The 17,807-nt window shown below is 44.5% G+C and overlaps 1 protein-coding gene across 14 annotated transcripts in view; it reads left to right on the top strand.

Annotated features, from left to right (window-relative positions):
* ADGRB1 (adhesion G protein-coupled receptor B1) overlaps nt 1-17,807 on the top strand; it is a 313,454-nt gene that overhangs the window by 253,554 nt on the left and 42,093 nt on the right. For all 14 annotated transcript variants that reach the window (XM_064154394.1, XM_064154405.1, XM_064154392.1 and 11 more), the window contains 2 exons: nt 4,270-4,339; nt 13,262-13,328. In XM_064154394.1, coding sequence (XP_064010464.1) covers nt 4,270-4,339; nt 13,262-13,328 — 137 coding nt within the window. The remainder of the gene's footprint in view (nt 1-4,269; nt 4,340-13,261; nt 13,329-17,807) is intronic.

Below are 17,807 nucleotides of genomic sequence, written 5' to 3' on the forward strand. Positions count from 1 at the left end.
TCCCTTTAAGTTCTCGCTCCTAGCTTTTGCTTACAATGGAAAACAAATTGTGTTGTTGAAATAAAGTGTTTGTGTGTAGCAGGAGTATGGCCACATCTCTGCCAAGCCCAGGCTCTGTGTGTGCCTATGTGTGTTCATTCATATGTATATCCACAAACACTCCACGACTCAAGGAACATCAGGGATATCAAACGCAACAGACTAAAGCTTTTCTAGGTAATAAAAAGGGATTTGTTTGGGGTTTTTTTTGCTGATTTGCAAAAGCTGGAACAGATGGGAGCGTTAGCCAAGGGAGTTTTGGATGGGCAACATTCACATTTGTAGTCTGTGCAGAATGAAGGAAGAAAAAAACCCCACCCATCCTACATGTGTAGAAGCATAATTTGCACTGCTAGGAAAATGTAGTCATCTCAAACTAGGATGCACTGGCTGATAAATGATGCATAATAACCATTTGGAGTAGGTTAGGACAAGAAATGAAGATCACTCTCATCTATTAAGGCAGAAAGAGAATTTCCGATATTTAGCATCCTAGACTTCAGCTGTGGAGCTGGGATTAATGGCACTTCTAAGTGGAGAGAGGATGAAAATATGTTTTAAAGAGCATAATCTGAAATAATTAGCACAATTCACTTTGTCATGGGCTGATTCTCCCCCTTTTCCCCCTTTGCATATTAGCATTTTGCTAAGCCCTCATTCTGGGTGTCTCTGCCAAGTTCTCAGCTGCTGTCATCTGTAGCTCGTTGAAGCTACAGTGGTTTTCATCAGCAGTGAGGTTTATTCCCTGGTTGTTTTTTCCCCCTGCTCTTGAATATGCAACTTTGCCTTTTCAGAAAAGAGTTTGTAGCAATTAGAGAGCTTTTTCTTTGTTTTTTTGTTGAATTAATTTACCTGCAAAGAGGTTGTAGAGAAGGAGAGATCTGTTCCCCCAAGTAAGAAGCAAGAGAGGAGAAAATAGCCCCTATTTGCACCAGGGAAGGTTTAGGTAGGATAGTAGGAACCATTGTTTCACCAAGAGGATTATCAAGTCCTGCAACAGCCTGCCCAGGGAAGTGATGATGTCACCATCCCTGGAAATATTTCAAAGCCATGTAGATGGGAGGGACATGGAGGTACATGGTTTAGTGGTGCCAAGTTAATGACTGGCCTTGATGACCTTACCAGTGTCTTCAAACCAAAATGATTCTACAATTCTATGATTTAGAACAGGCAAAATGTTCCCTAGGAATAATTCAGTCATTATATTTACCTCCAGTAAAGAAAAAAAAAATTATCAGTCATTTTACAATCACATTATAGTTTTTGCAGTTGGATTTTTAATGCTGCCACAGTTCAGGCTCTGAGTAGGTCTTCAGTTGTTCATGAAAGTTAGAATAGAATCATAGAATAGAATTGTTCTGGTTGGAAGAGACCTTCAAGATCATCACGTCCAGCCATTAATGCAACACTGCCAAGTCCACCACTAATCCGTGTTCCTCAGCACCACATCTGCACATCTTTTATATCTTTCTAGGGATGATGACTCCACACCTTTCCTGGACAGCCTGTCCCAGGTACCTGACCAACCCTTTTGGGGAAGAAAGTTTTCTTAATATCCAATTTAATTATGGCTCTTGGTAGTCATTAGTAAGCAATCTTTTCTAGTGGGACATGACCTGATTCTTCTCTGACTTGACAAGACAAAGCTCTTTGAAACAGGCTTTTAATTTGAAATGGTGAATGTAAAATTCATTTTCTGCAGAAAGCTCCCAAAACCTTGACAGTGGCTACGTTCCATGAATGACTGCTCAGAAACCTGATAGGAACCACAAACAGCATATGGAACAGAACAGTTAGGAATAAAAAAACCCAAACAGATTAAACATACTCATTTTCTTTTAACCCAATCATATGTAATTGTGATTAGACCATAAACATCTCTCCCAGGGTGGAGGAGTATATTATCCCTTGTTGCGATGCTCTATGGCTTAGTTACTATGGCACAGTTACCATCTTCAGTAAGTCCTGCTTATACAGATCCATTTTCAGCACAAGCTGAGGCTTCTACCCAGGCTTGGTCCAAGCCAGTCACTGTAAGCTGACAAGTTCACATCCTGTGTCTGTATTTCTGCATAATTATCATGTCTGAGAGAAGCATTTTGTGAAGAACAAGATACTATTTTTGATGGAGTCTTGGCCAACTTTCCTCTTTCACAAGGCCTCTTGCATCCATCTATACTCCTGAAAATGCCCTTTCATATGTGGTTTCTTGCTGTGCTTGCCATGGCATGCCATACTGATGGCATCGTAGTGAATACATCACCCAGGATATAACCAGATGAGGTGTGGAGGAGAGGAGAGAAAGGAAAGGGACAAGACAAGAAAAGAAAAGAGAAAAGAAAAGAAATGAAAAGAAAAAAGAAATGAAAAGAAATTAAAAGAAAAGAAAAGAAAACTGACAAGAAAAGAAAAGAGGAAAAAAAAGAAAAGACAAGAAAAGGAAAAAAAGAAATGGAAAGAAAAGAGAAAAGAAAAGAGGAAAGAAGAGAGAAGAGAAAAGAGGAAAGGAAAGGGTTGATAAATTAGAGTTGTGCTTAGAAATCTCATATGGAAAGAGCAACCCTTTAATTTCTGATAGCTCTCAAATGCTGTATATTGCAGCCAAGTTGGCTTTATTTCTCCCAGCTGGCTGCAGGCTCTGACTATTAATCAATCTTGCAATGATTTGTATTGCTGAGTGACCACCTTGCCAGTGGAGTTATTGCTTGGATGCTGTATCTGCACATCCCTTCGATCTACAGTGTCTTTTGCAGCCACCTGCCGTGACCTCTACAACACATGAATTAGGGTCTTGTCAAGAAGCACTAATCCTAGCTGGCTACTGATCCTGATAATTCTTAATGGGATTTCTCCATCTTTAGCATTGAGACAGCTTAATTCATCATGTCACAAGGAGGAGGGCTATAAAAAGCCACATGGAGACCTCCATAAGCGAAGAACCAGATGTTACTAGGCAATATCCAGACCTTTCTTTAGGGAAAGGGGAAGATCTGGGCTGGGGCTAGTGAGCCAGAAAAGTATCCAATCCTCTCTGTAGATCCTTGAGCAGTTTATCTTAGCAGGGATAAGACAGATAGAAGACTGTTAGCAAGATTAAGTTCTTTTTGCCAGTTCTGATTGCACCTAGACATTCAGAGACCAAACAATTTTCAAAAGTTGTATGAATTTTAGGCTAATAACCAGCAGGTTGCACAACAGTCATTAAGTTTTCTTTGCAATATTTGATCTACTTTCAAGGAAGCTTCTAGAAGTAAGATCAAGGCTGAAACTTTGCCCCTTTATGCACCTGAAATTCTGTGCTGGCATCATTAGCTTGTGATGCTCTGAAGATGTACTTTGCACGTTGTGGTGTCCCAGCTGTGGACTAACTTGGTCATCCTTTGCAATGCTTGTAATGAAATATGTCTTCTCCAGGGCAGGTGATTTCTCCTTGTTTATTTCCCTTTTTGACAGAAAAAGAGAGCAGGTCTCTGACAAGAGAAGTAGTATCCTGGTTTGTAGAAAGACATGATGTTCTAATTATCTTTTTCATTTTTGTTTAGAGACATCTTCTCTATTACAGAGACTTAGGGGAGCTGTTTAAGATAGGGAGAACTCAGTTTCCATTTACTTTTCTGTCCCATCCAGGCAAGATTTGAACTGAGTTGTTAGTCATTGGAAAAGGCTGCTCAGGGCAGTGGTGGAGTTACCATCCCTGGAGGTATTTAAGGCACATATAGATGTGATGCTGAGGTGCATGGTTTAGTGGTGACATCCAAATGCTGGATTATGTGTTGATTTTAGAGGTCTCTTTCAACCAAAGAACATTGATGATTGTGTCAAAGAGCAACTGTAGTCCTTCATCTTCTCCTTGCTAGCCTCTTTGAGTTGAGTTGTGGGTGAATATTTGATCTTCAGGAGACACACTTATATATTCCTGGCCAGTCTATGTACCTAAGAATAAAATAAATCTATTTTATGCATCTGCATGTACTGTCAGTCCCCAGACAACTGCTGAGACCACAGCAGGATATGAGCTGATTACAGTTGATGACTTTTACTTCATTAACAGAGGTAACAAGGGTTCATGCTTTCAGCTCTGAAGGTTCTGAATTCGGTCTCTGCCAAAGACCCGACTGGGACAGATGGTGCTAGAATAACACTGGGCAGAATGGAGTATATTATGCCTTTGAGTAGGAGAAGAGTTGCACATATGCTTAAATGACCAATTTTCTTGTTTCTTTCCTGTAGGGCTCCCTGCCTTGGTGGTTGCCATTTCTGTGGGATTTACTAAAGCCAAGGGGTACGGCACCGTGAACTAGTGAGTAAAGGAGCTCTGCTTCTTGTTCCTTCCAGTCTCAACTTCCTTCTGTGTCAAAATCCAGTCACAGACCTGCAGAAACCAGAATAGAGGCTAAATTCTGATGTGCTGCCCATGGCTGAGGGAAGCAGGGATGATGAGAGGGGATGAAGCCAGCCTGTGTTCTCAAGTCATCAGCTAGCCAAAGTGGAGTGTGTGTTCCTTTAAAAGGAGTTTCATAGAGACTAGTTAGATATAACTACTGCACAGATAACATCACTTTAATTTATGTGCCTCCTACTTTGACATTTTTTAGGGTGAAATGTGATTTGTTTTTTTAAAGTTTACAATGTTTAAAATAATAAAAAAGTTACCTTTTGTGTTCATTTAATGGTTTGCTTGGCAGGTCCTATGTTTTCAGAAGAGCTTGACTCAGTTTTAGGCACCAAAATGAGCAGCATGAGTTTTTCAAAGCAAGGTTTTGAAAGCAAGTTGGATTTGCCTGTTTTCTGAATTCCACCAGATTTGCCTTTAAGAAACTTTAATTTGTATGTAATGGGGGAAGGAAGGCAGAGTAGAAATACTGGAGGAAGACTGTGCAGAGGCAAAAAATGCATTAAGGCAAGGCTGCCATCACTCAGAGCTGAGCATTACTACGACTTTAAAAAGAAAGCAAAGAGAAGTGTTACTTTTTTCACTGAATGAAGAAAAAGATAGCTCAGAAATTTTATGCATAGTGGTGAACAAAAGTTCATATTTTATGTAACAATAAATCAAGCCCTTCTTTACTACAACTCATCACTATCCAGTCTTCCTGTCCAGTGGTTTGTATTTCACATGACAGTGTTTAACACAAGCGCTGGAAATGTGACTAGCAACAGATGAGGGTTCAATATAGCCACTGAGAATTGTCATGTGGAATTTCTACTCTTTCTCAGTTCCCACCATATTCTGCACATCCACAACCAAATGGTTCAAGGTTGCATTTTGATAGCAGGAGAGCATTAAGCCAAGACATCAGCATTCTCCATTTGCTTTGCCATCTCAACTGCTGCTGTGTTTAAATTACTGCATAAGCCAGAGTGCTCTGGGAAGTGGGTTTGTAAAATGAAGTTCAGTGAAGACAAGTGCGGTGTCCTGCATATGGGATGGAATGTCCCCGTGCACTGGTAGTTTAGAGGTTGATCTGCTGGAAAGTAGCTCTGTGGAGGAGGACCCGAGTTTCCTGATGGACAACGTATGCTGCTGTGACCAAGAAGGCCAATGGTATCCTGGGGTGCATTAAGAAGAGTGTGACCAGCAGGTTGAGGGAAGTTTTTCTGCCCCTCTACTCTCCCTTGTGAGGCCATATCTAGAGTACTGGGTCCAGTTCTGAGATCTCCAGTTGAAGAGAGAGAGAGAGAACTACTGGAGAGAGTCCAGCAAAGGCTCTGAAGATGCTGAGGGGCCTGGAGCATCTCTGTGAAGAAGAATGGCTGAGAGCACTGGTGCTGTTTAGCCTGGAGAAGAGCAGCCTGAGAGGGGATCTACTCAGTGCTCAGCAAGAGCTAGGGAGTAGGGATTAAAAGGATGAGGCCAGTGGAGCCAAGTCATAGGACAAGGGTCAACAGGCTCAAAATGGAACCCAGGAGGTTCCATCTGAACATGAGGAAGACTTTTCCTGTGAGGGTTCTCGAGCAGGTTGCCCAGGTAGATTGTATAGTCTCCTCTAGTTGAGAGTCTAAACTCACCTGGACATACTGGTCCTGGGCAACCTGCTCTAGGTGACCCTGCTTCAGCAGGGGTGTTGGACTAGATGATCCTCAGAGGTTCCTTCAAACCCTGCACCATTCTGTGATTCTGTGAAATACAAATCTGTAGGTACACCAGGCTGGCACCAGGATTGTATTTGTGCTGACTTTCTTGCTTCAGCTCAGGTGCCTTGGCTTCAGCATGTCCTGGTTGAGAGGGATCCAGTGCTTGTTGCATGTTTGCATGACAGGAATTAATGCAAAAATCTCAGTAACTCCTTCCCAGTTAATGCTTTAGGTCCACCACAGAGTTTTGTGGTCAGCATTGACTGAACAATAGAGCCTGGGCAGGGAATGAAGCAAGATGCAGAAAAGCACACCCTGTTTCACTGCCCTGGATCAGTGTGCCAGCATCTCCCCATCCCAAAGCAAAGCCTTCCTAGACAGTAGCCACAAAACCTTCTGGACTCCTTTGCTCTCAGGTTGACATACCAGCAAGGTGGCCAATGGGCTACTTTGCCTTTCCATCGTTCCCAGGGGATGTTCAACCACGTGACCTCTCCTCTTTTTGCCACTAATACTCTGACTTCTTTCAACCCTAAAGCCTCCTTTGCTCCTTTGCATCCGAAGGCTGGGTTCTGCCTGCTTGGCAGTCTGGCTGGTTGCTTGGGGTCTGGCAGGGCTTCCTGAGCTCCCAGCAGGAGCTGTGGCTCCAGTGACACCATATTCTAGCTCTGCTGTCAGGGTGCTGAAACATCAGGAGACAAGTACAGTTCAGTTCTTCTTTTGTCTTCCTTCCACACTGCAGCCAGTATGGGATAAAGCTGGTGGGGCCCAGCAAAGTCATGAGAGGAGCAAGACTTCCTCTCAACAGCAGAGAGTCTGTCAGACATTCTTAGTGCTGCCATCTTCTTGTAATTCCTGCTGATGGCTTTCTGAAGAGCAAGAGCTAAACAGAACTAACTTGTAGCTGTGCACTCAGCCAGCATCTCAACCCCAGGCCTCATGGATGTTGTCTCCATGCAAGTTGGATGGAGTTCATGAGCCATCATGATGACCAGAAAATAGTGCTGAGCATTACCATAAAGAGAGTTACATTTGCACAGTGGTGCTTTTTCACATTAAACACACATTATGTGGACCAAACTAGGAAGGGTGTCCCAACAGGCTGCTCTGTATTCACACCTATGACTATTTTCCTGCTCAAAAAAAGCATCAAAGCCCTCATACACTAATATGTGGGGAGGTCCTGGATTTTACCTCTTCTCTAGAGCAAAATGAACATCAGAGAGCTATAATTTCATAGCTGAACTCCAAAACTTGAGGTTGTCTAGACCTAAATTTAAGACTAATGCTAGAGGCATATAAATAGAATAGAAGCTTGAAGATTGTCCCATGATGTGTGTTGGTTTCTGGCCATTGCAGAAATGTGTGAGGTAGCTGCAAAGCTTGGAGTGCTTTTAGCTTTTTCTCTAGTCAGTATAGAGCATGCAGAGGGCACCTCAGATGGGCAGTGGAAGACTTTCAAGGCACGATGTTTACAGCTTGCAGAAGGAAAGAAAGATATTAACCACAACACATGCCTCCCTGTGAAGCAGAGGAGGAGATCTGACCCAATAAACCACCAGGGACTACACAGTTTCTTTCAAAGTTTCTTCCATCCTTGAAGTTTCTGTATCCTAAGAGCAGTGCATTAGCACCCATCAGTTTTCTTGTGGAGATGGGCAGTAAGACAAAGTAGAGCTCTGATATTTAGATGAACACAAGATTTCACACTCAGCATCATTTTTGTTTTCCTCATTTCACCCAGAGTGGTAAAAAACTCCTGACATCCATCTATAGGACATGGTCATGACATCATTTTGGGGGCAGCTGCAACAGTTGTAGGCAATTGCAGCAGTGTTTCAGATTCTCAGGGCAAAGCTGGTGGAAGGGGCAGTCTGAAATGCATAACGTGTCTCTGTGTCATGATGACTGAAAGTGTCCATCTGCAGGGTATGCCAAGGTGGCCAACTGCACTGGATTAAGTTAAGGGAGGAACCTCCAACAGGGTGTTCTACTTGGGTCCTAAGCAAGGCTTCACCCAGCTTTGTCCTTTCTCTTTTTTTATGTGTGGGATGAAGATGATAATTTTCAGTTGTTTGGAGACCTCCTAAGGTAGGGTACAGGCTCTACTGCCGGTGTCTAAGAAAGTCTTAGAGGTAATGAAGGTCTAGAGGACCCGTCACTGCTCACCTCCTTATATTAGGCTGAATGCCTGAGTAGTAGCTCTTCTTTTAGCTGGTACTCCAAGGACTGCCTCTGTACCTCTAAAGTTTGACAAATTGCCTCCTAGAGCTTGAACTGAGTAGTGGAGGCTGCACTGCTGATGGCTTGGAATTCTTATCCTTCCCCACAAGAGGAGATTTTTCTGAAAGCAGTGCCAGGATATGGCAGATTTCTGGAGGTCATCTTGTGTCATTGCAGCTGTCACCCACAAGTATCACAGAATGGTAGGGGTTGGAAGGGACCTCTGGAGGTCACCTAGCCCAACTGTCCCACTAAAGCAGGGTTACCTAGATTAGGTTGCACAAGAATTTTTCTAGGTGGGTTTTGAAAGTCTCCGGAGGAGGAGACCCCACAGCCTCTCTTGGCAGCCTGGTCCAGCACTTCAGCACCTTCACAGGAAAAAATGTTTCTTTAGATTTAGATGGAACCTTCTGTGTTCTAGTTTGTACCTCTTGCCCCTCATGCTGTTTCTGTCACCACTGTAAAGAGATTGTCTCCACCCACCCTTTAGCTCTTGCTGAGTGTTGGTAAGATCCCCTTTCAGGCTGCTCTTCTTCAGGCTCAACAGCCCCAGGGCTCTCAGCCGTTCCTCCTCACAGAGATGCTCCAGGCCTCTCAGCATCTTCATAGCTTCTACTGGACCCTCTCCAGGAGTTTCCTGTCTCTCTTAAACTGGAGAGCCCAGAACTGAACACAATACTCCAGATGTGGCCTCACTAGGGCAGAGTAGAGGGAAGATGACAGCCTCCTTCAGCCTGCTGATCACACTCTTAGTGCACCTCAGGACACCATTGGCTTTCTTGGCCACAAGAGCACATTCCTGTCTCCTGGTGAACTTGTCCACCAGGACTCCTAAGTTCTTCTCTACAGAGCTGCTTATCAGCAGGTCAGTCCCTAATGTCTACTGGTGTAGGATTCTACACTTGCCCAAATACCTCAGCAGCTTCTATATTAATCTCTAATTAATGTAGAATAATTAATAGTGGTGGAACAGCCATGATTCCCAGCTGCAGCCTTAGTTACTCAAATACGTTTACTGTTGGGACTACTTAATTTTGCACACGATTGAGGTGAGTCCTGTTGCTGGCAGAGCTGTAGAAGTGCAGTCAGGAAGGTCTTGGTGGAAGTCATCTGTGTGCAGGAGCAGCACAAAGGCCATCCATCTCTTGTCTTTGCTGTGGCAGATTGACAAAAGGATCAGCTGTTTTGCAAAGAGGTCTTTCGCCTTGAACACAAGAACTGCTGTCAGCTGAGGAAGCACTGCTTAGAAAGAGCAGGCTGGAGCTGCTGAGTGTAGCTAAATCACTCACTCTCTCCTTCCCAGTGGTAATTTTCTCTAGGAGATCTGCAAAGAGATCCCTTGGCGAGTGCTGGGGAACCTCTTCACAAAATGCAAATGTTTCTGTGCCTGATAGGCACGAGGCTAAAAGCATCTCCACTAGCCTAATATATTGCTGGAGTTTGCTGTCAGTTCCCCTTCTTGGCTATCACTTCACCCTTTCTCTTCCCTTGCTGTCAGCCATCACCTCTGACAGTCTTGGAAACGCTTCGATTAAGCGCTGTGGCAGGGAGGTCAGGCAGTCAGAAGGGATAAGGACCAGTGCTTGGTGATGTGTGAACTTGCCTTCAGAAAGCCTGATGCTCAGAGGGGAGGAGGGGCTGCCAGGGACCTGACATGAACGACAACCCTCGTTGCACCAAGTCCTCATGGCTAATTGGAGTGCAAGATTGTCAGCTCCTTTCTTCAGCTGAGCTGCCAGTTGGAAGCCCTGGGAAAAGTAGTTTCAAAATCAGGATGGAGCAGTGGAGAAAAAGCTCTAGGAAAGGGCTGGGTTTTGGGAACCTTCCTGTGTGACCTCCCCATGGCGATTCTTCTTTGGCAGGAGGTTGGACTTGATGATCTCCAGAAATCCTCTTCCAGCTCCTACCATTCCATAATTCTGTTCTTCCTCTTGTCCTCTGCTTGCATTTAGGAAGATCTCTGGTTTTTGCAACCCTCTGAAGCTTCATTCTCATTCTTTCCCTCCCCAGCTGATTATTAATTCTATTATTCCAGCTGCTCAGACAGTTTGCGACAGAGCATTTGGGCTATCAGGAAGAAAGAAGAATTGATTAAATTAACACATTGCAGATAAAATGTAGGAACAAGATGCAAACCTCCGAGGAAAACAGAATGTCCTTTCAGTTTGCAATTGGGGATACCTGTGGGGGTTATTTTTTTTTTTCTGTGGGGGAGAGTTGTTTGTTCATTTGTTTGTTGGTTTAAAAAAGTATTTCCCCCAATAATCTGTGTTTTGGGGTGAAAAACTACTCTTTTTTGGGGGGGGATGGGGAGGGCAAGCCAAAACTGATACAAAAATATATACAGGGATGATCAACAACATGGAAATGTTTGCAGGAAGGTTTGGTTTCCCAGGAGATTCTGAAAAGCATGGAATCATAGAATTACAGGATCACAGAATGAGTTGAATTGAAAGGGACCTTAATGACAATCTAGTCACAACCCCCTGCCATGGGCAGAGACACCTCCCACTAGACCAAGTTGCTCAAAGCTTCATCCAGACTGGTCTTAAACATTTCCAGGGATTGAGGCATCCACAACTTCTCTGGTACAACCTTTTCTGATGTCTCACCACATTCATAGCAAAGAATTTCTTCCTAATGTCAAATCTAAATCTACTCTGCTCTAGTTTGAAACCATTGCTCCTTGTTCTGTCACTAAAAGGCCTTGCACAAAGTCCCTCCTCAGCTTTTTGTTAGCTCACTTTCAGGTACTGGAAGGCTGCTGTAAGGTTTCCCCCAAGTCTCGCCTTCTGCATGCTGAACAGACCTAGGTCCAGCACGTCCTTGTAGGAGAAGTGGTCCAGCCCTGTGATTGGCTTTGTGGTCCTCCTCTGGAACCTCTCAAACAGATCCATGACCTTGTGGTGTTGGTGGCTCCGGAGATGGATGCACTACTCTAGGTAGAGTCTCAGAAGAGCAGAGTAGAGGGGCAGAACCACCTCCCTTGTCCTCTGGCCACACGTGGTTTGATGCGGAATAAAACCACGTTGCTGATACATAACTGAATTACTGCAGGGTTAAGTGGGTCAGGAGCTCTGAGGAGGTCCTTGCTCCATTCTGGTTGCTTGCTCTTACCCTGTGGTAAAGCCACAGTAGTTTACTGCTGAAGCAGGATTACTTTATCACACATTTTCTCCAGGGTACTGAGATGTCCAAGCATGCAAACTTCCCACAGGGTTGCTGACACAGTGTAAAATTTGCATCTTCACTCACCCCAGAGTACCTGGATTATGTGTTCATGCTCTGAGTTGCTGGATTCCTCACAAAATGGACATTTCAGCTCCAGTGCTGCTGGAACTGTGTCTGTCACAGAATTACAGAATGACTGAGATGAGAAGGGATGGGATGAGGGGCAATAGTTTTAAATTAAAGGAAGGTAGACTTAGGTTGGACTTTAGAAGTCTTTACAGTGAGAGTAGTGAAATACTGGAGCAGATTGTCCGGGAGGTGGTGGAGGCCCTATCCCTGGAGACATTCAGAATCAAACTAGATGGGACCCTAATCAGTCTGTTCTAGTTAAAGATGTCCCTGCTGACTGCAGAGGGTTTGGACTGGATGACCTTCAAGGGTCCCTTCCAGCCCAAAGCATTCTAGGAATCTGTGATCCCAGGGGCTGTCTGATCCAACCAACCCACAGTTCAAGCAGGGTCACCTAGAGTTGGCTGCCCAGGACTGTGCCCAGACTGCATTTGAATGTCTCCAGAGATGGAGGCTTTACAATCCCTCTGCTCATCGTTTGCCACTGCTCAGTCACTCTAACAGTGAAAAAGTGTTTCTGCCTGACTTTATGGTCCGTCCTGAAAATCCTTCTTGGCTCTCCAGACACCCTGTGATGCTCAGCTCTGAGGATGGAAGAGGATATTTCCCTTGCCTCTCTTTGCTTGCTTTTTTACCCCAGGTTTGTCAGTGTGGGGATGTCAGTGTGCAGTGAGATCTCCATGTAAATGTGTGGTGCAGTAGGAGCTCTGTGGAGACACCTAAGCATATTCACGCATGAGATATGGGATTCATCTTCCCAATGAAGCCTCCCTCTGTGTGAGGTCAACTGCTTGGATGGTGATAATCTGGTGAAGGCAGTCATGGATTTGGGGATGTGATTCATCTGTTGATGCATCATCCTGGACTCTTTCGGTTAGATCTCTGCTGGCTGGAAAGGTCAACAAGAGTGACTGGCTCTGTGGCAGGAACCAACAGGGAAGATAGCAGTCAGAGGAGCTTGTGTAGGCACCAGGCTCTTTAGGAACACAAATTCCACAAATGGCCAGTGAAGAAAGAAGTCCTTCTCAGGTTACATGGTGTGAGGGAGAAGGAAAAAGCTAGTTTCCAGAAGCACCACACACCTTATGTTCAGCTCAGTCCTTAAGAGCATCCAGTTGAGGAGTGCTGTGAATTCCTACCTTGCTGCAGTGTTGTGAAATTTCTCCATGGCAGCAAGCACAAAGTGAGGATCCAGGAGGGAAATGGGAATCTTGTACTGGACCCAAATCCTTGGCAGTTATAATGGTTAGCAAGTGAGTGTAGGGACAATTTCCACTGTTTCTCCTCTTTTGCCTGAGTGAGTAGAACAAGAGCATCATCTTGCCTGCAAACTGATGCAACTGCTTCCACGACCTGGTCTGAAGCAGATCATTGTGATGAATTTTCATGAGTTCCTCTGTCAACAATCAAATGCCATTCTCCAGGCAGACCCCTGGGCAAATGAGCCTTTATGCAAGTTCGGGAGAAATGAGAAGCCTTGCTCCCTGTGAAGTCTGAGGCTTTTTTTTTTGCCCTGGGCTATCACCTCCCAAGATGAACTTTGCAGGCAAAAAGAAGCAGCAAGCATGTGCCCCTTGGTGACGTTAGCCACTGGGTAACTTTCTTTTCTCTCTTCATTTTCCAGCTGCTGGCTGTCGTTAGAGGGAGGCCTTCTCTATGCCTTCGTGGGACCTGCAGCTGCTGTTGTTTTGGTATTTAAGCTTGGCTGAAAGTTATAGATTGATTTTTTTTCTTATAACTCTTCCCTTGTTCTTTAGACTCAAGACTGGTCCTCTTGACTTCCACTCACTGTTTGAATAGCTTTCTCCTTCAGAAGAAAGAGAAAAGCCAGCAAGTTGTGATGTGCTTGATTCTGAGTTGTAAACTACCTCAGCTCTTGGCCTTCCACTCTCTGGAATGCCCTAGACATCTGATTAATGCTTTACCTTGGATTTGCTCTGTCTGGATGGAAGGGCAGGATGATGGTGGAAAATTCTGACATTAACTCCTTCAGGAACTGCTGTTGCTCCTTGCTTTCAGATCAAGCTGTGCCTCCACAGCCAGCAGTTATCCCTGGTCATTTTCAGATGGCCAGGGCGTGTGAGCCGCTTCCTTGTTTACAGGTGAATTGAAGGTGTTCAGATCAGTGCCCAGGTTGTCCTCTGTGACCATAAAAATGTCATGTTTGCTTCTGCTTCAAAGAGATGGCATGGTTAGAGTGAACGTTCCTGAATTCTGTACCACCAGCTCATGCACGGTGGGAGTCTGTCCTGCTGTCCCTTCTCCCCTGGCTCCAACACAGCATCAAAGGTAGTCTTGGCCAGTTACTACTTGAGTTGAAAGTGTCACTCAAGACGTGACCTATCTTTCACTAATCTTCCCTGCTCTTGAAACTTCACTGGCCATGAGAAATATTGACTGCCAGGGTGCAAGGAATCTGAAAACTCCCAGCCCTGAAAGAGATCTGTCCTGCAGCAGTTTCATTTGAGGCTCTACATGCAAGTGACAGGCAGCAGTTTCTCTCCGGCCTAGTGCTTACCCAGTGGAGGAGCTGTATGTCCCCTATGACTCCAATGGCCTGGATGGTCCCATGGGAATGGAGTAGTTGACACTTTGAATTTCTTTTTCAGATGAGAATTTTGTTTCACGCAGTGCCTAGAGGGTTAACTACCTCACAGCAGAAGCAGGCATACAAGACAATAACTACACAAAAGCTTTTGCTGCCTCTACTCTTACTGCCATCATTGCACATCAAACCACCTTGGTGTCATCATTTCATCGTGATGACAAAGACACAACCAGCAGTTGACCCTGCTCTAAGCTGTAGGGCTGCAACACAGCTTCTCAGCCTTTTGGCTAAGATCAAGTGTAGTGTAATGTAGTAACACAGCTGAGCCTTCAGATATCAGTCCACAAAGAGTGTGGATAAGCAGATTTTCATGCAACCAGTCGTTAGATCTCTGTAAGCATAGCATAGTTGGATTTCCCTCACTAATGTAGGGGCCAGGGTATTCTTTGTAGCCAGGATAATTGTCAGGAGCATTAAGTGGCTTAGTGCTTTCAGAGGAACTAGATCTTTGCCCCAACAACATGACAACCAATAGCTTTGGCTCACTGGTTTGACTGCTCAATAGGCAGCAGTGATTAGGAGAGAGGGAGCTTTGGTAGTGCCCAGAGGAGGGGCAGTCAATCTGCTGCCTCAAGCCATCTTGTTTTTGTTGTGCCAACAGCAAGGGGAATAATCCTTCAGCTTTCCTTAGCAGTGTTAGAGCTCAGAAAAAACACATGAGCCTGCTTCCATATGATAGCTCCATTTTCACTCAGAAGTGGAGGTGTCCTTACAGAGAGGTCAACACCTGAAAATGGTGTTCATACAGATAATCTGAGGAAGTTATGAATCATCCCTGGGGTCGTCTGTCTGTAACTGGTACCTAGAGAGAGCCTACATAACTAGCATAGGCTACCTGACTCATTTCTGGTTGAATTCAGTAGGAGCACTGTGAAGCTTGAGGAAAGTGAAGGAGAAGAGCAGAAAGCTGTTTTCTCAGTGGGAACCTGGGAAGCAGATAAGCTCAATAAGCTGCCCCAATTCACACTGTGGCTTTTAGCAGAGACAGAAGTTGTGCATTCAGTTCTCCAGTATGCACACAGTTCTCCAGCATGCACTGTCTACAAAGCTGGACAGCTGTCTGTTCTCCATGGTAGGAGTTGGAAGGGACCGCTCAAGATCATCTAGTCCAACCCGCTTGCTAAAGCAGGGTCACCCAGAACAGGTTGCACAGGAATGTATCCAGGCAAGTATGGAATCTCTCCAAAGGACACTCCACAAACTCTCTAGTCAGCCTGGCCTAGTGCTCCTTCACCCTCAAAGTAAAGAAGTTTCTCCTGTTCAGATCTCTGTACTGCAGTTCTCTTGTCAACATGATGGGTTTATTACCTGTAGGAGCCTTCTTTGTCAACACTTTCCCTTATTATTCTTATCATTGGAAAAAAAATCTTTAAGATTTTTTTTTTCTCAAAGTAATGTTCTTAAGATGGTTGATCTGCAGGTTCAGCAGTATTTGCAACTTGCAGTCAGTCCACAAACACTGAACACCTGCAAAGTCCTGACCTTTAGCCTTAAAAATCCTAGGAATTGAAATGTAGAGCTGCAGGTTTACTCCTCTAGCTCAGGTGAAGCAACCTGGTGACAACTGTGCAGGTTGAAGGCAGAAGATAAGAATCACATAATCAAGGATTGTTTCAGTTGGAAAGCACCTTTAGGATCATTGATTCCATCTGCTGACCCAACACTATCGTGGCCAGCAGACCATCTGCCAAAGTGCAATGTCTACATATTTTTTATCACTGCCAGGGGTGGTGTTTCCACTGTGTTCCTGTGCAGCCTGTTCCAATGCCTGACCACTCTTTCAGTAAAGAAATTTTTCCTAGAATCCTGTTTAAGTCTTCCATGGTGCAGCTTGAGCTCATTGCCCCATCTTCTATTACTAGTTACTTGGGAAAAAATACCAACCCCCACCTCACTCCAACCTCCTTACCGAGGGCAGTAAGGTCTGCCCTCAGCCTCCTCTGCTCCAGAAGAGAAATGAAAAGCATATGGCATTAAATCAGGACAGAAAGCTATCACTCATCAGGTGTTGGTTTTCTCCAATGCTGAGTCTCATGTTTATGTCTTTGCTTTTGGAGAGCATCACAGACAAAAAAGGAAGTAAATCTACACTGCTTGTTATTAAGAGTGGCTGTGTTTAGAAGTAGGTCTGTGTTACATCCCTGACTTTGTAAAGAAATGGAGCAGGGATCAGAGCAGGATGTTGGTCATAGAATCCTATAATCATTAACATTGGAAAAGACCTCTAAAGTCATCAAGTACAACTGTCAACCCAGTACCACCATGCCCATGAAACCACATCCCAGAGTGCTATGACTGCATACTGTTTTTGACCACCTCCACTGATGGTGATTCCACTATCTCTCTGGGCAGCCCTTTCCAATGTTTAACAACACTTTCAGCAGAGAATTTTTTCCTGATGCTCAATGTGCTGAATAAAAATAGATCACAGTGGATAAAATAGGTTTATTTATTGAAACAATGACAGAGCTGCAGTTGGAGGGCCACACTTTGTCATCTCCCCCATGTGGACACACACTGTGTGTCAGCCCCAGGAGTGATCCAGCCCACCACACTTCAACCCTACCTTTCCTATTGCCTTGCTGCACCTTAAAGAAAAGTCTTTCTTGCACTTCACCGTCCTCCAGCCCAGTGAAGAAGAATCAGTGAATTGGAAGTGCTCTCTTTCCAAGCACATAACTTGGGTTTGGTCTCCTGCTGCTCCTTGGCTGAGTTGCTGTGTCTGGCTTGCCAGTGTTGTTTCTCTGAAACAATACCATGGTGAGCTTTAGAAATGGACTCACAGCTGTGGAAAGTACTCCACTGACCCAGCAGCTGATGCAAAAGAAAATAACTGCTATTTGTGAGATCTTTCATTTATCCCCAGCTGTGAACTCCAGACAACTGATTGCTGAAACCAGCAATACTAACTCAGAAATATTGCTCATTCTTGAGGATGATGTAGGCAATTAGATGGAGGCTTGATGTGAGCAGACATCTCCCTTCCTTTGGTGCATTAGGTGTCTCTCAGAAGCACCTTTCCAGGGTTTATTAAAGGCACCAAGGCTCACAACTAGTGTGATGTTGCACTTCTCTGAATTTTATGATAGAATAGAATCATAGAATTGTTTTGGTTGGAAAAACTCTGAAATAATTGAGTCCAGTTGTCTACCAGTGGCCACTATGGCCATTAAACCATGTCCTGAAGTGACATGTCTACATGATTTTTGAACACCTTCAGGGGTAGCGACTCCACCACCTCCCTGGGCAACCTGTTTCAATCCTTGACCATTCTTTCAGTAAAGAAAATTTTCCTATATAGCCAATCTAAACTTCCCCTGGCACGATTTCAGGCCATTTCCTCTCATTCCATCACCTGAGACTAGGAAGATGAAACCAGCCCTCACTTCACTACAACCTCCTAAAACATTTCCTTGCAAGCTCCACATGCAAGAAAGCATCCAACACATCGTTCTACCAACAGCAGGTGTTTCACTGACAACAAACCCAGGAGAGTGTCACTTTTTACCCACCATCATTGCTGTGCCTCCATGAAGAGGATGGACCTCATGTGTCACTAACA

This window comes from Pogoniulus pusillus, chromosome 14 (genome assembly GCF_015220805.1).
Source record: "Pogoniulus pusillus isolate bPogPus1 chromosome 14, bPogPus1.pri, whole genome shotgun sequence".
NCBI classification, from domain to species: Eukaryota; Metazoa; Chordata; class Aves; order Piciformes; family Lybiidae; genus Pogoniulus; species Pogoniulus pusillus.